This window comes from Phocoena sinus, chromosome 4, assembly GCF_008692025.1.
Source record: "Phocoena sinus isolate mPhoSin1 chromosome 4, mPhoSin1.pri, whole genome shotgun sequence".
NCBI lineage: Eukaryota > Metazoa > Chordata > Mammalia > Artiodactyla > Phocoenidae > Phocoena > Phocoena sinus.
Window position 1 is genome coordinate 26690869 of NC_045766.1, and position 24217 is coordinate 26715085.

Genomic DNA, 24217 nt, shown 5'->3' on the forward strand with positions numbered 1-24217 from the left:
ATAATAATTAACATTTTGTTACCAAAAAAAGCCAATACTCAAGCCATTCAGAACTGAAATCCAGAGCCCAGGGGATTTCTAGAAGAAAATGAAAAAGAATTAGCATCAAATACAGACCTCTTCAAAGGGAAAGAGATCATTTAAACTTGTCTTTTACTTACTGAAATCTGTTCTGCATATTTTATTGTTTTTGTCATCTTGCTTGTTATAATCCAGCAAGCGAATGTTCAAAGAACATAAAATCCTACAAATAAATAAATGGAATATGAGTGAATTTACAAAAAGGCAACAAGAGTCTCACATGTAAGCTTTGATTACGTAAAGCAATTATGTTTCCCAGTGGTGCTCCAGGAACATGTGATTTATCAGTAGGAGAGAAATCAAAGTTTTTCGCTTCATGACACTTAGATGTCTAATTTACAGAGTACAAGTAACTTGGAAACCTTATCTGAATCAGCATGATATCACCAGTCAAATTTGGGGTGATCAAGACTTTTTAGAATTAGATGGTAGGGCAGTCTGGGTCAGCGTGGGAAGTTGTGATAGACTCTGACCTTTAAACAAGAGGTAGACATATCATTATGGACTTTGTGGTCAGTAACTCGGCAGTCATCTGAGGAAGTATACCAGAGGGAACTTTGGCGGGGAGGGGTCAGAGGTGTGTGTTGTGTAGCGGTAGCCTCAAACAAGAAGAGACCAATAATAAGATTACACTTGTGAATTTTGCTGTTTGGATCGGGGAATATCCTCACACCGACAGCTTTCTAAAGCTCTCTCACCCCAAGGTAATAAAATGGAGACAGCAATAAAGACAATTCTTGGTGACAAATTATCTTAAAAGCTATCTTATCCAAAAAAGTGCAAATATTTTATGATATTATGGTAAAAAGGAAAGGAAAAGCAATGGATGGGAGCTGTCTGATAGTCTCAGTGAGTGTGTTTCTCCCTCAGACACTGGAGTTAAAAAGTTATCCTTTCAGATTACTTGGATGTTATCTAGATCAGTACTTCTTCAGTTTATAGGCATAGGGAATTGTTGACAGTGCATATTTGCCATCAGCTTGTTACATAAAATAGGTCAGTAGGGCAGATTAAAGATAATCTATTTTTAATATAAATATTAAGTAAGGGGCTTAAACAGAAAGGCCAAATTAAGGTTTTGGGAAAAGGGCATGTGTGTGTGTGTGCACGCGTGCGCACCTTTACGTGCATGCACGCACATGATCGCTGGCATGTTTGGTGTCGAAATGCAGAAATCGTCAAAACATAGAAGGGGTGAGCAGGAAGTGGCAAATTAAAAGCCTTACCAAACAGGTAAGGAGAGTGGGAAATTGAAAAAGTATTAGGTGACAGGCAAAATTGACTGGACTTGGTTAGATCTGTAGATGAAAATGGGAATTGAGCGTAAGTGATGACTTAGTAAGTATAGAAACCTAGCTCTCTACGTATTAATTCTACGTCTACCAATGATAGGGAATGAATAAGTTAAAATCGTTTCTCTAAGCTGCTGGAGAAAAAAATCCTAATATATATATGGTTTTTTGTTTGTTTTTTTGGCTGCATTGGGTCTTCATTGCTGTGCGCGGGCTTTTCTCTAGTTGCAGCAAGCGGGGTCTACTCTTCGTTGCGGAGCACGGGCTCTAGGTGCCCGGGCTTCAACGTTTGTGGCTCATGCAGGGGCTCAGTAGTTGTGGCTCGCGGGCGGTAGAGTGCAGGCTCAGTAGCTGTGGTGCACCGGCTTACTTGCTTCCCGGCATGTGGGATCTTCCCGGACCAGGGATCAAACCTGTGTCCCCTGCATTGGCAGGTGCATTCTTAACCACTGTGCCACTAGGGAAGTCCCCTAATATATATTTTTAATTAAACTCTAAGTATCCATCAGTGATGTCACTGGGGAATTATTTTTAGTTAATATAATTCCCAAGTGTCTCTAGAAGAGACTAATAGGACCGTTTTTTTCCCCCACAGCAGCACACGTTAATATCACCATAAGATTAGGATCCTAAAACCCTGAAGAATAACAAAATATGAGAGGAAGAATGTAGGTTTATTTTATAATTCCATGGGCTTTTGTGAATGCACTGAAGATGGTAAGCAATGAGGGAGATATCAGAAGGAAAGTCAGGAAAACCAGCCCAAAGGCCAATACCTTTGGCACTGGTATTACTTGACTTCTGTTCTCCTATCACCAATCTAGAAGAAAATGTTTTTTAATGAAATTGGAAGTTGAGAAGAAAGGACAAAGACATTATATCTTTGTAATAATGGAAACTGATACATCTTAACTCATCTCTGCCTACTCATGTATCTACGTACATATTGGAAGGGCAAGAAAACAGTACTTTTCACATTCTGAATATCACCTAACTCCTTGGTAAACTATTAAGTCCTGAACTTTACACAGGATAAATAATATGATATTTAAGTTTAAATATTTTTCAGTGAAAGTGAAAATAAGCCAAAAGTCTAAACTAAAATTGAAAGAGAAGGATAACTCAGGTTTCGAGAAATGATGAGTAGGATGTTGACGGGGTATCAATCCTCGAGGAAGAGGGGGTATGAGGGCCACTGGAGGAGACCTGCCTAATAGAAATGCAGGCTTGTACATTCTGACTTCTGAAGAATGTTGGCCCCAAACTAACCTTCTATGATTAAACTTACTCTTTGGAGTAAATGCTGTGTAAAACGGGATTGGCTCTATAATAATCAACAAGGGAAAAGGAAGGAAATAAATCACCTTTACTCTTTAAGACTGCACTTACAAAGAGAAAACAAGCACCAATCATGGCTGCTTTGACTGTCACATCTAGATCTGCAGGAACGTGAATTCCAAAGTTGTCAGCATTGGTGAAGACATCGTTTACGAATCCTGACCAGTACTTTGAAATCTTCCCAATTGTAAGCTTTTCGTTAATGGTCTTCACCTTTGAAAAGAAAATAAGAAGTTGTAAATTTGAAGGTGATACAGATGGTTTTACATTTCTTCATATATTTACTTCATGAGAGATAGGAATTATTTTATTCATCATCTTTAAATGACAATTAAATGATGGTACTCATTCCTTTATATAAGCATAGGTTTGTAGATTTAACTTTCCAGTTTACTCTTCAGGAATTTTGCTTTTCTGACATTTTTTAATCCATTGTAATTCATTTATTTATTTTTTTTCTTTTTGTTTTTGTATGCAGATTGAGAATTTAATAGCCTCAAGTAATTGAGGACAGGCTACCACAAGATGGCAGCAGGTACATAGTCTCAATTATATGGTCTAACCATGATTCCTTTACCTGAAGTCCAGATTTTAAATCTGAATTCTTCATCAGAAAAGAAAAAAATATGTGAAATATTTTAGAAGAAATTTTTTAGAAAAAAATAATTTCTAAGTACAATTTATAACCTTTTAATTTTTATTGCTAAGATTTTATAATTACTAATATGTTTAAATATTATCAGTCATTGCTCAATTTCATTTTTATATTATACTCAGATATTTACTAGGTCATTCCTTTATAACTAACCCTAAGTCCTATTTTTCATTCGAAAAATTCTCTGGGCTAATGTACCACACGGGAAATTCAGACTTTGACATCAAAAGTCTATAGTTCTTTTCAGTTAGAAGGAATCTACAGTTAAACTTTATCCACTATTCATTTGCTTGCCCTGTTTCTCATTCAAAGGCTGAAAGTGATTCAGTATAAACTTTCACTTTCTGTATGGGAGTAGAGGATAGAAAATAGAGAAAGTTACTTAGGCCATGTCTATACCATGAATAATGAAACTCTTAAGCTCTCCTCAATCATAGGGCATATTTTTATCCTTTACTCTTAGGAAAGTTATACCAAGTCTTTTTGGCGTGGGCTGGAGTTATGACAGCTCATTTTGCAAAATGTACGTTGTATCCTAGGTGAATAGTGTTCCCTGAAATCCTGCAACCTTAATGTCCTATGTGGGATATACATGAATGAATGGAGTGAAATGAAATGAAATGAAAAAGAAATACATACTTTAAATTAGACTATATCCTCTAGGAAAATCTGTTAAGATAGTTCACATTCTTGCACATTGAATTTGCAAGTAATTACTGTTTTTTAACATTCAATTTACACAAATATGTTTACATGAGAATAGATTGTTTTACAAAATGAAGTTAGCAAGTCTTATGAACATAGCTTTTAAATTAATGGTATTTTAATGGAGTGTGCTCTTGAGATCAGGACTGAATATGTTACCACCAGGGATGTAGGAAAGAAGATGTAATTTTGGTGATTCTGAACTAAATATATTTGCTTTATACCATAGGCACTATATTCCACATAAATCATATTTTTGTAGTATGTTTTAAAAAAATTCTTGAACTTACTATCTCTGGAATTATGAGTTATTATTGGCATGTACAATATTACTTCTTACATTATTTCACAAATATGTAATTTTCTAAATCTATTTCAGAGATGTTTCATGATTTGAACATTTTAAAAATTGAATTATGTTGCAAAAAATCAGGACCTAAGTGAAAACGGTCCTTCATTTTGTCAATCATACCTCAAAATCCACATCGCCAAAACAGCCACATGTTGCACAAGGACCAACAATTTTCAAAATATCTTCTTTGTCTGCGTTTTGGATTGTGAATTTAGGCAGAAAGGGGTCCCACTTCTGTGCAACATAACCAACTATAGTACCAGGAGGGGCTTGGATTTCTAACTGTAAGAAGAGATAATAAAATAAGATTTCCTAAAGTTGTTGTATTTTAATTTTACTATAATGTCAGCTTACTTCTAAACAGTATATAAAAGCTTCTAAATATCTGCTTCTATCTTATACTGGGTTTTTTAAAATAATTTATAGAAACAAAGAAATTCACTATATAGATATGTGTTCTGCATTATGCGCTAAACGTCCATGTCTTTGATCTTCCTTCCCTAAGGAGAACCTATCCCAAAGCTGTTTTCTGACCCTGGGACACTGGCTTCTTTGCCATTTTGTTCCAAGTACAGTAATTGGTCAAGCATTGAAGATGTTTCCATCCCCTCTCAGTTGTGGCCACAACACACATCTATTTTTAAGTGTCACTTACTGATTATTATGGACTTTTTTCTCTTTGGATTGCCAACTTCTAGCTTCTCTGTGCTCCGTTAAAAACAAATGCTTCTTGCTCAGTTAAAAACAAATGCTTCTTGCAGAGTTACACACCAATTTGATTTGTTTCATTTTGTCCAGTGTTAAAGACTAGCACTTGCATTTTCAGGGCTGACTTTAGTATTTTACTCCATCATCCTTTATTCCCCTGATTTCTTCATTGTCCATAATATTGTATTTCAACGTATTTATGTAGCCAAATCAAATACTTTGTAAACTAAGCTGGAAGTGGGTGAAAATGATGAACATTGTTTGCTTTTAGATCAAACCAGCGCTCATCATCTGATCTCCTTTTGTCTTTCCTTATTTGTTAAGATCATAGTCTTATGTGCATGTCTGTAGTGTTTTCAGGTGGACAAAGGTGGTTTCAACAAGTCTTCTTAGAATTATATAGATTTGTTCTAGGATAACTTTTAAAGTAACTGATGTGATTTTAACCAAATTAAAAAACGTATTAATCAGTATTAGGATGCGTCTTATGGTTAAGTTATATGACATGGGGCTACTTTGAAATAAAACATCAATTATCAGAAATTTTCAAATGGGCATATATTCTGGATTATACGAAGTTTAGCATCTTGGGGCATATTAGATCTTGAATATCCCCAGTAAAAGTATAAAAATTTTTGGGCTCCGTATATAAGTACCTTAGCAATCCTATCACTTAGCCAGGTAATTGCCTATAAATGGAGAATTAGCTTCAATATATATTGTGAGAAACTTCTCTAATTAAGGAGAGTTCCATATTACTATTTATTTTCCTTTGTGCTAAGTAGACTATTTATACATAGGTCCTCAATAGAGAAGCTTGGGCTTGAATAAAGACACCTGGATCAAGTCCCATTTATTGTATCTTCTATATGTGTGATCATAGGTAAGGAACCTCCACTCTCTAAGCCCCAGTTTCCTCAATTGCAAAATGTAGAGAGTAAAATCTATTCCTTCTAACTTATAGAGGTGTTATGATATCAAAAACATCAAAGTAAGTATATTTTCCATATCAACTTAGCTACATCATGTCAATGAAAGTTATTACTATAGATCTATTCGTGATGAAAATCTATTATATATTAAAAATATAAGAATCAGATGATTCCCTCTAGAACAAGAACATAGTCTTTGCTAAACCTTGAAGTTTGTCATAAATGGGTGAATGGAACCTGAGATTCTGTGCTAAAAATAATACCTACCCAAGAGAATACTTTAGAAGAGTTTAGTAACACTCAGCACTCCCTGAACTTTGCACCAATAAGAGAAGAAAAACGGTAGATTTGCTTAATGGTGGAACTTACAGCTATTACAATTACGTGGCTAATACAGAGATTCAGGAGGATGTGTCTCATTTACATGATGCATGAGCTGTCGTTACCGATTAACATCACAGAAGCCACTATAGTTTTTGGTTGGAAAGGAAAAAAAAATTTAGTGAATCACCAAATCCTCAAGCTGTTCTGATCCTAAAGGAGCAACATTCTAATTCAACCAATTGAAAGGTTAATTGCCCCATATCTCCAGATGAATGCCATTTATTTAAGAAATAATTACTGATCTTTCCAAACATGGAAAAATACAAGCACACCCAGAGCCAAAGACTAACCTCTTGTAGGTAGCAAGGGCACCAGCAGCTGTTACACCTCAAGGGCCTGTTGACTGTAATCACCTCTCGACCTGAGTTATCGGTGATCTTCAGAGTGCAAGATCTCAGTGTGGAACAGAAAGTACGATTGAAGCAGATGCTTTCCTCCACTGCAAAGTAAATTCTTTGTCCCAAGCTGTTTTTAATCTCATATTTGTTGGAGGTCTCAGTGCCAAGTATCACTAATAAAGCAAAAAAAAATAATTATCAAAATCATGCTTATTGCTTACTAGCAAAACTTTATATGAGTAAAAATGGTTGAGTTATTAAAAGAAAACAGAGTGTGTGATCAGTTATTAAGTATATGGTATCTTATTCAGACACATCTACTTCCGTGCTCGAAATTTGGAGGATTTAGGCATAGAAATCAAAGTAAACTCTGAGAACAAAGTTGTGCAATTACTAAATTTTGATTACAGATATATGACCTACTTGGACACATATAGTACCACTTTTCAACTAGGGAAGCAACGTTGTAAAGAAGGATCAAATACTCAGATAATAATTCTATCACTGTTATGGAATTTACTGAGACAACTCACACTGATAGTAATGATTTTGTCTAAAATCTCTATCTGGTATTATATCTACAGCTGCATGCTATCTATTACAATTTTGACATATCTTAGTTAAGGACAAAAATACTTGATTAATTTGAATTCAGTTAGTCATCATTGTAAATTTGTGTATTGTTAAATGATTTGCCTATTTGACGAATCACTGACACTATGATAAAACATATTTTGTTTTGATGATTTTTTGTTATTTAGTCTCAGCCTTGATTTCCATGTCTGAAATTACAGCATTAAGAAAATTTAAACTATTAGCAGCCATGGAAATGACCAAATAGTTTTTATTACTTTAAGATTAAAAATAATATTAGATTCCTAATGACAGTATCATCAAAGACTTGGGGAGTTTTATGCTTTTATGTTTATCTATATCAGACTAATAATTTTACTTTCAATATTTTAAAAAATAAGCCTAGTGCTCTTTTTAATCTATCCTAAACATTTAACTTTATCATTTATAAAATATTTAGATATAAAGAAACTTCTGAAACTTAAAACATTTCAACAGTTTTAATAATTACAGAATATAATATACTTACTTCCAAGAAGCTCCACCTGCTGGTGTATAATTATCAGGTCTAACTGTTAAAAGACGACATAAAGGAAATAAAAAGTGTTACATCACAGATCTTTGAAAACCTTTGCAGCTATTACTATTAGATGATTTTCATGTTCTCTGTGAGGGAAATGCTTGAAAACAGCTCACATTTTATAATGAAGAAGAAGTTAACATGGTTTTTATTCAAGTAAAATTTAAAAATTACAAGAACCCTGAAAATTTCAAGGCAGAATTGCCCAGAATAACATTAGCAACTGTGATTAGCTCTGTGTTTTTTTCTGTGGTAATCAGATAAAAGTGTAGCTCTTGGAAACAATATCTTTGAGAATATTTTTAAACAGTCTGAATAAGAATGCCTATAAGGTTTTAAACCTCTCTCTCTCTCTTTCTCTCTCTTTTTAAAAGAAATGAACCAAAATGAAACAAAACATGCATGACCTGCATGCATGGCCTCTCCACTCAGCCCTATAACTCTACTTTCACTCTATCATGCGGTAACTCATTCCTCACAGTGATGAAACGTCTTTGTTAAAGCTGAAAAAAGCTATTCTTTAAAATTTTCTCATTCACATCTTCCTTTGAACTAGGGGAAGAAAACCCAGAAATCCTGCTGATGCCAGCAAAGTACCAATTTAAGTAGAAAAGAGTTAAGCCACTAAATGCATGACACATTAAAACTTGCCTATGTAATTAGAAATGAAGTTAATTTACAGAGATAAAGTAGCCACAGTTGAGGAGTGACTTATTAAACAGAATACAGTACAAACTGCTTTTTAAAGGAAATATTTAAAATATGTTCTTAGAGTGAATTTTCTTTGTGTATGTTTTCCTTTTGATATTCAATACTTGAAGATTCACTAAGGTAAAATCACTGAGTGCAATGCTGATTATTACTTTTTTAAATGCTTCATTTTCTATCTTGCCTTAAAATTTTCTTCACTTTATTCTCCCTTCACATTAATATACTCACTGATAACTTTTAAATGAAAGTAATCGATACTAACAGTTGGAATTGATTGGGCATCACAAATGCAGAAAATATGACATTACCTTATTTCCTTCACTCTCCTTGTATATCCTGAGGTGGAGGTAAAAACTAATATCATTTCTTCTATTTAAGTCTTATTATTGATAAAAGTACATGTGACCTCCATTTTAAGATTCACAAAAATATTTTTTCCAAAATTTATGATTTAAGATATTCTAAAACATATTTTAACGACTATGACAAAGTTTTTAAAAAAAATTTGAATCGGTCTTTGTTGTGTAGTATTGTTAGTTCTGTTCTCCTCTTTTGAGGAAAATGGAGAGTTGAGGAAAGAGAAGGGGTAAGCTTCAAAAGGACATGCACAATTATTAAGCAGTGGATCTATGTAGGAGTAACTTAGAGATAGAGAAGGGGTATGGGGGCAGAAGTTAAGTTTGAGTTTAGGAGCTTTGACTATTTGTGTCATGGATCAAGTTTTCAGCCTTGAAATTTAAAGACTATTGGTTGAAAAGGGAAGTTGTACCTAATACCTAATAATAGCAGTTGTTTATTTAATGACTACCACGAGGTAGTCACTGTGCCAGATTTTTTGACACAGTGTCTGATTTAATCCTCACACACATCAGAGAGCTAGATATCATTACATTTTACATGTGAGGAAACAATCCCAGAGAGAGAAAGTAGTTTGCTCAACATCACAGAGCATGTATCAATAAGTGGTTAGGCTGGGATTTGAACCCAGCAGTAATGCCGCTGATTTTGACGTGCTCTTAAATCTGCTGTACCACATCACTAAACTAATCTTAGGAACTGGGAGAAACAATTCTTAAGTGATGCTATGGGACTTCTGAGTACCTTTCCTCCCTATTTACTCTTATACTCACCCATCCTCTGTAATAACATTTGACTTAATCTACCTCTGTGGGCAAGCGTCCTGGATTTGAGGGTCTTGGTTTTGGTTGTTCTTGTGGTTTCCTTTAAATTGCCCCAGGCCACTTATAAACCATGGTCCAAAAGAGCCCTTTTCATCTTTTGCTATTAATTGATGAACTAGGAATTGTTGGAAAGTCTAAAGAGATTGTGTCATGTATTCGGGTGTCAGGGCAAGTAAAGGACTCCTGAAGTATGAAAGGTATAGAATGGAAACCTAATTACAGCCTTGGATATGTAACTAAGAATCAATTCTTATGTATAATTTATCAGGTTTACAGGTATCATTGGTTCCATTTAATACATGTAGCAAGATAAATGTGATCTTTACATGTGTCCTTGTAGACTTTGATTCACTACTCTTAGCTATAGGTGACTAAATTATAAATAGTTATCCTTTGACGCTTATAGGATATAATGTTATTGACTATTACGAACATGTTAATCCATCTGGAAAGAGAATGTATTGGTTTTATTCTTAAGTTTAACCTACATGAACAACATATATATACATGTCTAGACATATAAGTATGTGCATGTACGTATGTATGTATACACACATACACACACACACACCCCGCTTGGGAGTTTATTTTCAAATTATTAATGGAAACATGATTTTCAGTAGTAGTCATTGGATAGTCTTGATTAAAGGAGAATAGATGATTTTTTTTAAATTTTACTTTGAGTTTTTTAACTTAGAAGGATTTTTATTGAATATTTTCCTGTTTGTTTATTGAAGCATGTACTATTTTCAAATGTTCATAGTTTTATTTAACCTTATGGTTTTAGATAAAAGTTAACTCACGAAATTCTTTATATATATGTTTCTTACAAACTAGTAGTATTAAACTTTCAAAATGTGTATCCATCCTTTTCTATATGCACCACTTTAAAGCAAATTAGTGTTCTTTTAGTATAAAGATTATCAATTTTCTTTCCCTTTGAAGTAAAATATCTGCCAATTTGTGGCATGTTTTTGTTTTCTGAAAAAGATTACCAAAGGTGTACGTTTGGAAAATTGACTTCATTTTAGAACTGCAGCCAACGGGTTCATATCTCTATCAAATATGAAAAAAGTGTATTCATGTCAAGCGTCTGGCTCCGGGTGTGTCATCATTCATGGATGGAAGAAGACTATGTGATGACCATATGGGATCATCAAACCTCAGCCCTCTGGCACTGGTATATCACTTTTATACTCGGCGAAACCTTGTCTGACAACATTCCCAAACAGCTTGCAGCAGTTAATCAACTCTAGTCAGCTATTACAGCTGATCCTTCCTGCAGATGGAAGATGGTAGGTTAGCCTTTCCAGCTCTTTTACATATCTCCCTGAGCTCTCCAGTCTCTAAAGTACATTTGTCTGCCAGTGGGTTTCTGGAGAAGGCATCTGCAATTATAAACATTTTCCCAGGAACATATGCTGCGTGCAGCTTAAACCCTATCAGGCATAACAGAAATCTCTTGCACCTTAAGGGAATTAACACAGAGATTTGATTTTGATAAAGGAGATAGACTTTATAGTTTGAAAGAGTGCCAAACAAGCTGAAAATTGCAGCAGATGTGCTGACATCTCAATATTAGTGTAAGTGTATTTCTAATCTTTTGTAGGATAAATACAAAAGCAACAATAATATACATAAATATCAATTGCTATTTATGTGCCATAGAATTCAGGTGATAATATTTCTTGATTGATTTATTATAAGGCTTGAATCATTGCTTACCCTCCGATGACTAGAACAGTGGCTATACCTAATGATAATATGATCTTTCAGGCAAATTGGCCTGGAGATGCAAGAGCATCAGAAGACAATGCTAACTTGATAGGCTGATTTTCTCTTGGATTTCCATCCACCTTTCTGAGATTCAGTTGAAGATGTTGAACCCTCGGCTCATTGCAGAAGTCTCTCCTGAGTACTTTGATCTTTAGCAACGTTTCTCTTCTCTGTACACCTGTGCAAATTAAAATTGTGTGCTTATCTGGCTCTAGTACCCAGGCTTGCATTTTTTTGTCATCATTTTTTTGTCTTTGCCAATGAGGTTGCAGAACGTTTGGGTGAGAGGGACTAGGTTTTATACCATTTATGTGCCTTGATTAAGACAGGTACTCAATATCCTTAATTAAATAGCTGTAGGTGACTAGACATATTAGACAGTTTCTCCAGGCCAAATGTGCTGGCACCTTGAGCAATGAGCAGTAAAATGATAAATGTGCTAAACAGCTCGAAAATGTTTAGTGTTCTTCCTCTGACAATTAAACAAGGAAATTAGAAGTGACCATAAAAGAAAAATGTTTCTTCCCAAATAACAGAAATAAATAAAAGACAGATTTTATAATTTCATGATTTATAATGCTTTTCTCACTTCAGTAAGTTATTTGTTGAAGTTCTTCAGCCTTGATTGAAAGGCAAGAAATCAAGTTTATATTCATTTTAAGGGCAAACACTTAGTAGAAATAGATAAAAGCACCTGGCTTAAATATTCTAGACCAGGAGGGAGACTCCCTGGTGGAGGGGGACCCCGCTGCCACACTTGGTTCCCTGGATTGGAAGGTGAGATGTGAAGGCCGTGGTCTGGGTCTGAAGCTCCCGGAAGAAAACCAGGCAGACTTCTGCTTCTTTGGTTCTGTGCATCTGCAAGAGAACGACCATCCCAGTCCGTATTTAAATGTAGACCGTTTTATTTAGTTTTGTCTTATAATATTTGCTTCCTCTTAACTCAGAGGGTAGAGTATCTCCCACGGTAGCCTCTCACTACAGTGCCCTTTCCTTCATTTCTCCTACTCACTGTCAGCACCACTTGACCCCGAAGCCAGAGATAAAGGACTGTGGAAGACTACCAGAGGTAGCTGTGAGAAAAGCTGGATAATTTGGGCAAAATAAATGATTTTTTAGAAAGTATATTTTTTGAAGACAAGTGAAACTTCTATTCAAAGAGCTAAAAGATTATACACTGCAAAAAGAAAATCAATGGCAAAAGAAACTAGATGTTCTCTACTCATAAAAGGATAACCTTAGACATAGGTTTTAAATCATAACTATGACTTTCAAGCATATTCTCCCTTCCTCAAATATTATGAAGGTGCCTCATAATTTCCAAGGATATTTTGTCTCTCTTTATCAATCATACTGCTATGGCTAGATGTAATTCAGGGCCCTTATACTCTAGCCTGCACCAGAACCAGCTGGGGGGCTTATTAAAACACCCATTGCTGGGCCACACTCCAGACTTTCTAATTCTGTGGTTGGAGTGGGTGTGGAGCTTGAGAATTTTGCATTTCTAACTAGTTCCCAGGTAAACTAATGCTGCTGGTCTGACGATATATACCTTGAGAACTAATGGGAATATTTGTAACTAATTTATGAGCTTCTTAAGGGCAGTGTAATATTTAATTTAGCTTTGATTCCTCAGTGTTTGGTATAAAAGCATCCGAAAAAATTTTGACAGTATGAATCCCTTTGTAGCTCACCCAAAATTACAAAGGATAAAAGAATTGCAGAATTCTAAAATGTTTGGCTTTGATTTTTTAATCACCTGTTTTCTATATTATTGCCAGGTAAAATTGTTACTATTTCAATTATCTCTTAGATTGAAATTCGGAGATTTGCTATTTATACTGCCTTAGTCTGGAGCCTAATATTATGCATAAGACCTGTACATGGTGCATGCAAAATTCTTCTTCTTTGTTAAAAATATACTTTATTACCTTTCTACTATTATTTTTCCCTTTTCTTCTCACATGACTACCATTTGGCTGTCTCCCTCATTAGATACCATTATTTCTTTCAAAGACTATCAGTGTTTTTACTTCTCATCTTTATTAAGCCAAATTGTCAGAGTTCTCACATGTGCATTCATTTCGTTTACACTTTGCTGTTTTAGATTGAGTGTAGGTATGGAGCAAGCAAGGTTCATGACGGGTGTTTTCAAATATCAGAGAAGCCATTATGAAGAAAAGTAATTTAGACTATTTTAAAAACCCATGGGGCTTCCCTGGTGGCACAGTGGTTGAGAGTCCACCTGCCGATACAGGGGACACGGGTTCGTGCCCTGGTCCGGGAAGATCCCACATGCCGCGGAGCAGCTAGGCCCGTGAGCCATGGCCGCTGAGCCTGTGTGTCCGGAGTCTGTGCTCCGCAGCGGGAGAGGCCACAGCAGTGAGAGGCCCGCGTACCGCAAAAGAACAAACAAACAAACAAAAAAAACGATGAATGGGAAGGACAAGGAAACTGGCTCTGGATTAATATGAGGAAGAAATTTATAACAGATGCACAAAGATTTGGATAAGCACTCATTGTACATATACTAAAATTGGAGTGACAGCTGTATAATTCACAGTAGATGAGAATGGTCTCTCTTCAGCACTGATACCCAGGTCCATGTAATATGTGTGTGTGAAGGGGGAGGAGGTATTCTTCTGAATCTTTTAAACCTCTAAAAAATAAATCTGAAGAAAGGACTGATTTTCCTTTGGAGATTATAAATTCCTCTTCATTCATTGCTTCTCAAGCATAGCCTGGGTGAGCATCTGAGAGGGATTAAAAAAACCCAAACAAACCTGGTGAAGGAACACAGGCACCTAAAGAGTGGTCCTTTGGACACTGACATAAACTGTTTCTAGTAATAGTTGGCTCATTAAAGTCATGTGTACATTTGGTGTTAATGAGGGACATTAATTGCCAAATGATTCATTTATTCATTTAACAATAAGGTTGTGGGAAGAGACCGATATGGATTTCTAAGATTATACTGGTCTGTGACATTTAGAATTTGGACACGCTTTAGGGGTAGGAATGAATGGAAGCAAACTTGTCATTTGACCCCATGAAAAGAGAGCTCCACACTGATAATAACAATTTGCTTCCCCAAAGGCCCCCATCCTGAACTTCTCTCAGATTTGGGGCAGACACAAAGGGTATAGACTTTAGAATTCCTCTTGCTCTTAGCCCTTCTCGAGAGCTACTAACTGAGTAAACTGAGAGGAAGACTAGGTAACACCATGTCAAATCTGGGAGAGGAGCAAATGGCCACTACCGCAATAACAGCTAGAAAATAATAAAAGGCAACAAACCTCCTTTCTTTGGCATTAGTGCCCAAAACACTGTTGTCATTGACTTTCAGAGAAGCAGAGACAAAATTGTGATCTGGGGAAAACTAGTTCATAATGATAAAATTCAGAATAGTGGTTCATCTTGGGAGTGGAGGTGCATGGCTATTGACCAGAAAGGGAACTTTATGAGGTGCCAGAAATGTTCTGTATCTTGATCTTGGTGGTGGTTACACAAGTGCATCCTGATTTTTAAAATCATGGAGCTTAAGTTTGGTGCCTTTATGCACTTAACTGTACACATGTTATCCTTCAATTTAAAAAAATGTGTAGGGATTAATTTCTAATAATAGCTGATAGAAGCCTATTAGATTCTCTCTCATTGCCAATTTTATTGTTGAAAAGATTAGCAAATTACTCCAATTTTATCTTGTAAACTATTGCTGTGACAAAACGCAGTAGATTCTTGAGTGTCTGGCAAGTGGCTCTACATTTATGACCCAGGTCTTTAGGTCCTTAGATTTCATGGCATTAAGAGATGTTAATGCACTGGGGCCCGGAGCAGATCATGTCCAAAGTCTTTACTGGGGAGTAGAGGCTCAGTTAGAGACTGCGGGGATCACCATTCTGAGGTCATTTGCTTTCTCTTCTGGGATTTCAGCTCACATTGGAGCAGCACAGCCTTTGAAGACCTAAACTGAAGCTTCTGTTCAGTTTAGATCATCCTGGAAACTCCTGTTTTTCTCAAACTTAAAGTCTGAGACCAACCTGTTCTTAGATTGTGTTTATTTATACTAAACCAGGGGACTCCAGACCACACAAATATTTCCTCAGTTCTAATGGCATCCAGTATCCAGACTGTCCTTTGATTTCGTGGTGCTGATTGAACGTCCTACAAAATGTGTTAAATGTCTAATTAGCCTGTATTCCGTGGGAAAATGCTAATTGCCAATACAGTTTCATGGGCCAGAAAACATCATGACATTATAAATAATGTCTTTAAATATATTTGAATAAAACTCCACAAAAATATTTTAGGTAAATAATGATGATAAACCAACTTGCCCCCTAAAACCAGATTTCTAATTCAAAAGGAAACTTCATTTTTCACTTCTTTTAAGTAGTATAGGGTCTCTCACAGATGTTTTACCCACTTCATCTGTTAAATATTTTGAGTGAGATGGAGCAAGAGTGTTAGTTTTCTACCGTAAGTTTTGCCTCTAAGTTTAGTCTTGAGCCCCTATCATTACTGAACATCACTGCTTTTTTGGTAGATTAATCATATTTTGATTATAATATTGCTTTCTAGTCACAAGTTTCTTCAGAGACTCAGACCACCAAATGAAGAAGGAACTCCTTTGAATTTCTATCTGGCTTTGAATTTCTATCTACTCTTTTAAAAATGTATAACTAGCTTATAAATATTTCACATACTCTGCAACTCTTTACCTTACAGGCTGCAGTTGTTGCTGTAACTCTTACTTGATAAAGTGATGAAGTGTTTTGGACTAAGTCTTAGTGTCAGTCTTAAATGAAAGAAAGAACTTGCCAAGGTTTTGTTTGTCTGTCTTCAAATATAAAAATGAAGTACACATGTATTAAAATTCATAATTTTGATGTTTCACATCTATATTTTACAATTTGTTTGAGCTTTCCGAGTGATACTCAGGGACTGGTGTATGCTACATGTTGACAAAAAGTGAAAAGATTACTTCCTTTGTTCCAAATTAAATATCATCCAAAGTCTATTTTGATAAAGGAAGCAAATAAGCATACATGTTTCTCTGAATGGATCATTAATTTAATTTAGGATATTTTAAATTGTGAACTCTATTATCCTATTTGTAATTAGGTTAAAAGGTTTCCACCAATTATACTAATCATAATTCTTCACTTCCATTATAGCCTAGAGTTTAATGGTTTCTTCTGATAATGGAATGAAAACACATTATAATTTCATTTTTATATCATTTCACAAGTATTTTTTGTGAGATTGCAACCCATTACCTAAAACAAGCACATCCCTTGTCTTCTGAGAAGTTCTTTAAGTGAGACAACACTAATGATATTTGCAGTTTTAGGGATTTGAGGAAAACTTACCAGTTCCCCCTCCCAAAGTCTTTAATCTGCTTGCTTAGTTTCTGTTTGCTTTTTAGATATAACTTACCATCAAAGAAATTTTGAAAGATTTTTGCTTCATAGTTCAGAAATCTTTACTTCTAGTCCATTAAATTTACTAGGATTTCCTGAAAACACATGTTTAATTCTCTATAATAAATGGCTGTATCACATATTTTAAACAACAAATGGGAAATTTTAAAATATTGAACTGTACTTTAACACTTTTTAACTTATGTGTGAAAAGTTTTCTACAAATCCCTTTAAACTGGGAATATCAACTTGTCTTTGTGTTTGGCATTAAATATTCCCATTCTAAATTTTATTCTGCAGCTTTTCACATCAAGTCACTAGGTTTATATTTATGATAACAAAAACACTGTTTGCATCTTAACTTTTACATTCTATCAGATAGAGGGTTTTTTAAAAAATGTAATGCAACATGCTCCTTGGAGTTCAAAGTTAAAAAGTCCAACGTTGAAAAGCACTAAATGACAGGTTTTAAAGTATCAATCTCACCGATTGTAACACCCTTAGAACTGTGTATTTTCAGTCATAATATAAAGAAAGATTTATTAGCTGCCTATATTTACTCTTACCTTTAGAGGCCATGAATATGCTGAGTCAGTTCTTCAAAGGCATGCAGGTTAAAAGAAAAGGCTCCTCTTGCAGCAAAGAGAGAAACACAGCAGGCATAAAACTTCAGAGGGTATCTGTATACTTCTTGTCAGCTTACAAATACCGGAGGAACGGAGAGCCTTGCTGTTTCCAGAGTGCTGTATTTTATCATTTTGAACAACAGGGGGAGACAAAGCTATCATCAAAAGTAAACACTATTCAGAAACCATCATCCCACTTGGTGGCTGAAGGACCAATTTCAAAATAATAAAAACCAGGAAGGAAAATATACAACATACAACATTCATTTTTATGGGCCTTATTTCCACTTAGTGTTTAAAAATTACTTCTTGGAATATATATTTTTGCCCTTACTACTATAATAGAAATATTCTACTTTTCTAATTTCTAGAAATCTCCTGTACAAGAGTCTGTGATAAAACATTCTTATCACATGTAAGTTTCTGACAGTTATAAATAATTTTTTTTTAATTTTGAAAATGTTTGAACGGCAATATTTTTATGTTTACTCTGGATTTCTCCCCACTTTCCTCTCCCCGTAACAAGAAAAGGATTACTTCCTACTTTTTACATACATAAGTGAATCTTTATTTTTATTTTTAGTTGAATTGGATTAATCAGGAATTTGAAAATAGAAACCTTCAATAATCTCACAGAGTTAAATGAAACATACAGGTAATATTTAACTGCATTGTACACTGAGGGGAAACAAAAAAGCACTGTAAACTTGACTAGACAGTTCATATTTCTAAATGACCATGGAGATTTTGCTCACCAAGTCAGTCGCCCTGGATGGCATGATTTGCAAAGGTTGAACTTGTAGGATATACTACATTATCAGCAACACTGTCTGCTTCTAAAAATAGTTAAGTGGCCTGAGAAGGCATGGATAGTGATGAAAAATTATGAAGTCAGCTCACAGGCTGTAGACAGCCAAAAGTTTGGGTTCTTCTTATTTGGCAAAGAGAAGTTTCTTTTTGTTGTTGTTTTGAAATGTTCGAGGTTAAAATGAGCTGCCATTATTTGAGTTATCATTTTGCAGAAAATGTGTATAAATATGATTAGTATTTTTAAATTAAATTATACGTTTCCTAAATTTCTTAATGTTTGCCACGGGCATTTGGAAAAACTTTGATCCAAAGAAACTAAGTTGTTATTAGCACTATCAAACATGGTATTTTATACTGTAGAGCACAGGGAACTCTACCTAATGCACTGTGGTAACCTAAATGGGAGGGAAGTCCAAAAGGGAGGGGATATGTGTATGGCTAATTCATTTTGTTGTGCAGTGGAGGCTAACACAACATGATAAAGCAACCATACTCCAATAAAAATTAATTTTAAAAACATGGTATTTTAAATTATGGTCATAACAGACCAGTTAATTTTGACTTTCAACAGAGCACCAATTTTGAAACAAAATATAGAAACCTAAGTGAATTAAACATATGTTTTGGCCTATATAAGGCCAACAATCTATGCATTTGGACATGGTCATTTGACTCACTGAATCTTTCAATATTTGTCCGGCAACAAAGACTTCCCAGGCCATCTAACTTGATGATGTGTAGGTAGTGCCTATTTCTTCCTTTATACTTTCTTCCTCTGTCCTGCCAAAGACAGCACCAACGTCCTTTTTTCTTTTTAAAAAAGGCCCAGCAGATACCAACCTGAGGTCTCCCCTTCCCTCCATTCCTTTCGGTTTCCCAGCCTTTCTCAAGGAGAGGCTTGCAAACCCTCCTTAAGGGACCTCCCAGAGGTTCAAGTGTCCTGTCACTGAGTGCTCCCACAGACAGGAGATGTTGCTCCACAAGTTGCCCTCAACCCCCATCCTGCTGCTTTCCTGCTGCCATTCACCTTCACAGTGCTCTCATTCCAACTCCCCTAACACCTGACACCTCTATGGAAGAACCGGGACCACTCTCAATACTCCAAATGGTCACACAATCCTCCTGCCCCTGTGCTATGAAGCCCTGGGCTTTTTCAAGCGGCTTCAGTTTTATTTTGCCAGCAGGCTACGGTATTTCAGTCTGCTCCCTTGATTCCATGAAATATAGACAGTACAAGTTGGGCATGTCCAACAGACATAACCCAGGGCTTGATGATAACATAGTGGGATTGAAGTACACAAAAGGAGACGCGAAAATGAATATCAGGAAATCTAGTGTCAGTGGGCCTGCCCCTTCCCAGGAAACTCCCTACCGGTCTCTCGGTCGTGAGCCTCAGCTCTGCTGCTCTGTTGTTTGGGCGTGCTCATCTACTCAGGATGTCCCGCCTTGGCTGTCCTTGTCCCCCCGCTGAAAGAAAAGACTCTATATCCTCCATCTTCAGTTTCAGCCAAAAGGAAATGAAAAACAATTCCATCATAATCTTGACACAATCATGCCTGCCCATGGCCTTTTCCCAGGATCTGTCAAAGCTATTTCGGAAGGTCCATCCATTCAATGCTACATCACTGTTCAGAACTTCCCCATTATTTAATTATCTAGTTGTGAGATGTTTGACTTAAATTTTCATGATTGAAAAGGCTCACCAAAATAGTTTCTCTCAGTACAAAGGGAGAGACTGCCTATTTATTTAAGCCTATATAGTGACAAATAAGTGCTACCTGTTATACAACGAAACGAAACAAAATCAGCAATATGCTCCCGATGACATCCTTTGCGGAAAGAGCATGGAGTGCATTAAGATGTAAGCCTACAGGTCTGGGGCAGGACCAAGGACCAGGACTAGTAGGAACTGACTTTTAGGCTGTTTCATCAGCTTAATAGTTAATCTGCCTCTGGTTTTACTATAAAAGTATGTGTTCCTAGAAATTATATTACATACATACACAAACATATATATGTAAATATATAACTAAATATACATGAAGTGAGAGAATTACTTGTTTTTCTTGATTTATATAAATATTATTTTAGGTATAACTCAAACACATTTTAGTCACTTAATATTACGTTTTTAAAAATTTATGATAATGCATAGCATTACATTGTTTTCAGCCACTGCATGTTATTACATTTTATGAGGATAATGAATACAATTTTTGCTCATTGCCATTTTAATGGATGTTTAGTTGTTTCCATTATGTAAGGCAATGGTTCTTATGCACACGTACAGCAGTCCTTTGGAAGATATATATCCGGAAATAAAAATGTTGGCTTATGGGATATGAAGATCTTCATCTTTACTAGGTATCACTGAATTGATCTTCAATGGTCTTGTACCAATTTACATTCCCAACAGTAAGGGATAAGAATTCCCATTTCCACATATCCCTTTCAACACTGGCTTGGTCACCATAGTGGGGAATATCTAGTGGACTCCTAAGTATTAATTTATGAGGAGGCACCATCTAGAAGTCTTAATTACATTATAATCTGATATATGTAAACATGATTACATGTATTTATGTTTTCAGTTGTTCCTATCATACTCTATCATGCAAGAATAATTAATAGCAAACTTTATGAACAGCGTATCATACAAGTAACTGCTATAGGTGAGGAATGGTATGGTAATGGACTGCAATTTAGTGATAACATAACTCCTTTCATTCAGTGAGGCTCACGATCTGATCTGCTAAAATGTGAATCCACTTTTAGCAAACTTGCAGCACTTAAGGCATGCATTCCTATGCATAAATCTTATCTCTGGATATATAATTTCCCATACTAAAATTCATTGTGAAACAATTCAGGGTGGGTACTAATTAATTAGTTAACACAATCATGGGAAGAAATATCATTAGTATAAATGTTTTTTCCAGAGTTATTGGATTTGCAACTACACTGTGGATGTAAGATATCCAATCTTTTTTTTTTTTTTTTTTTTTTTTTTTGCGGTACGCGGGCCTCTCACTGTTGTGTCCTCTCCCGTTGCGGAGCACAGGCTCCAGACGCACAGGCTCAGCGGCCATGGCTCACGGGCCCAGCCGCTCCGCGGCATGTGGGATCTTCCCGGACCGGGGCACGAACCCGTGTCTCTTGCATCGGCAGGTGGACTCTCAACCACTGCGCCACCAGGGAAGTCCAAGATATCCAGTCTTTTAATGCGAACTTGGATGTGTCTTCCCTGGGAAAGTACAACTCCTATTTCAGCAGCCATCTGTCCACATGTTGCAAACCTCCTATCAAAGTGTTTTTCTTTGCTATCTTATTCAGACCTGCCCTTTTGATACAATGCTTCGTTCATTCTTTCAATAATTATTTATTAACTTTTTACTGTGGGCATATCATATGGAGTCTACAGACTGTAATGATATGACCTCTACTCTAGTGGAGGATCACAGCATAGAGATGCAATACTCCTTTTGTTTTTTAAAAGTAAGAGTCAGTTACCACCTCCTGAAAATAAAATGATACAACTCATACTCTCTCTGAAAAACAAAGCTAATCAGAATCAGTAATGTATCATTCAAATGAGCAATTCTTTGTTTCACATGTACATGTCTAATTTTCCTTTCCTCTGTTACTTTAAAACAGAAAAATAGTAACTATTAAGATATTATTTCTTAAATAATGAAAGAATAGTGTACTGGATCATGCTTCTTGGTTGCTAATGAGGGATAGATTTCTTGCATTCTCTCTTTCTGCCTACTTAAAAAGAGATTGATTTAAAGGACTAGGAAAAAAATGGAAAAGAATCCTAGATACAGAGAAGAATCTGTCTGAAACTAAGAGAAGCTGGTTCTGGAACAAATATATCTAGAGGGGTCCCCACTCACCAAGATGACATAAAAAAAGACTCGTAATTTAGAGTCCTGTGCACAGACTCCCTGGGACAAAGGGTATCGCATAATCAGTAGATTGTAAAGCCCAAGGCAGAAGCAAAAGTTTAGATTGTCCACAGAAGTTCTTTTTAAAATTTTCTGCCTTGTACGTTTTCTTCAGGTAAGATGAAGTTAAGCTGAATGGAGTTCTTTGAAGTAGTCTGTCTTTACTGTACTTTGTCTTCTGGCATTTTTCTGACCTCTTATGCATAATGTAAACTTTTAACAGTTCATAATAGCATTTTTCCTTTAAAGAGTCTAAAAGTAGTGGGAATCTTCTGAGAGGTTCTGGCTCATTGCAAGCTATATTACTAGAAGAGCATTGCAAGCAGAAAACTGTACAGACATATGACATATCAACAATTATTTATTTAGATGTCCTTCAGGGTGTATGTTTGTGTCTCTGAAAGAGACAGGAGGAGAAGGAGAAGGAGAGAGAGAAAGAGAACAGAAGGGAATTGGAGCTACCACGTAGACTGACGGGGAGAATTAAGAAGGCATTTAAAATCGTCAGAAACCCCAGTTACCCCCCATCAAGAACTGCTTTACCGTTTTGAAAATCTCTTTATTTCTACCATTATTTTAAATATACTTACCTTGTGTCTGGGTTCTTGTGCCTTGCTCGGTGTGGTTGCTTTGTCCTCCCAACATTTGCCTGCATCTTCAGACATCACCAAAATACTGCAACAAGCCCTTCCGTGGCTGCAGCCGACAGCCCAGCAGTGCTCTGCATGCAATTGCCTTCATTGACAGCAGCCATATCACACACAAGCCGGTGCAGCTGCAGCTCAGTGCCAGCCAGAGGACACCAATTATTTTCTGCAATACGTTCCCTTCACATTTCCAGCCTTGAAAATAAGCTCCCCCAAGCTTGGATCCCCCCAAGAGCAAAGTTCCCGAGAAATTGAGATAGTTATTATAACAAATATACATTAAGTGCATAGACAACATACATTAGAGTTAATTTATGCTTAACGGTGCATATTTAGTGTTTTCTTCTGGTGCTCTTTATAGGCTAGATCATCCTGAAAATGTTACTGCATTTAAATGCATGCTTTGCGAAGCGGTGGCTAAAAGTGTGGGATGTGTCCTATAAGCCACGGAGAACGTGCCTTCACTGAATGGGGTTGGAAGAGGAAGGCCTGTGTTCATTAGTGAACATCCTTTGTCTTGTTGTTGTCTAATGCAGGTCCTGACCCATTATAGGCATTCATGAAATGTTAACTCCAAGAATGAGGGAGTAAGTGTTACCAAAAGCACTGTTTGTGGTTTGGGACTTCTTTCCGTATTTTGTCTACAAGCAAACGTAGGAACTGTAAAATCTGATGAGAATTATAATCTTGCACCTGACTTCAAATTGTCGTCAGCCGTGATTTGAATAAGATGTATCCAAGTATGCTTTGTGTTTTTGGCATAACTAGAAATAATTCTGGGCTGGCTTAAAGCGAGATATATTTATGTTTTGCATAGTTGTATTTTTTCTTTGGCAATATCCTTAGTCATGTTTTTCTCTAGCTACTAAATAGATTCGAGTGCAGTGTTGTCAATAGAGATATATTTTGAGCCACATATGTAACTTAAAGTTTTCTAGGAGCCACATTAAAAGCTTAAAAGAGGGACTTGCCTGGTGGTGCCGTGGTTAAGAATCCACCTGACAGTGCAGGGGACACGGGTTCAATCCCCCGTCTGGGAAGATCCCATATGCCGCGGAGCAACTAAGCCCATGCACCACAACTGCTGAGCCTGCACTCTAGAGCCCGCAAGCTACAGCTACTGAGCCCGCATGCCACAACTACGAAGCCTGCATGCCT

General features: G+C 36.1%; 1 protein-coding gene across 1 annotated transcript; it reads right to left on the reverse strand.

Annotated features, from left to right (window-relative positions):
• Nucleotides 1–205: 205 nt before the first annotated feature.
• Nucleotides 206–17608, reverse strand: PLSCR5 (phospholipid scramblase family member 5). Its single transcript, XM_032631094.1, has 7 exons — nt 17596–17608; nt 12301–12464; nt 7888–7930; nt 6738–6958; nt 4544–4705; nt 2763–2924; nt 206–244 (listed from the first exon to the last, which is right to left on the reverse strand). Exons 1-7 carry the CDS (start codon nt 17606–17608, stop codon nt 206–208), a joined length of 804 nt encoding a protein of 267 aa, XP_032486985.1.
• Nucleotides 17609–24217: the final 6609 nt, after the last annotated feature.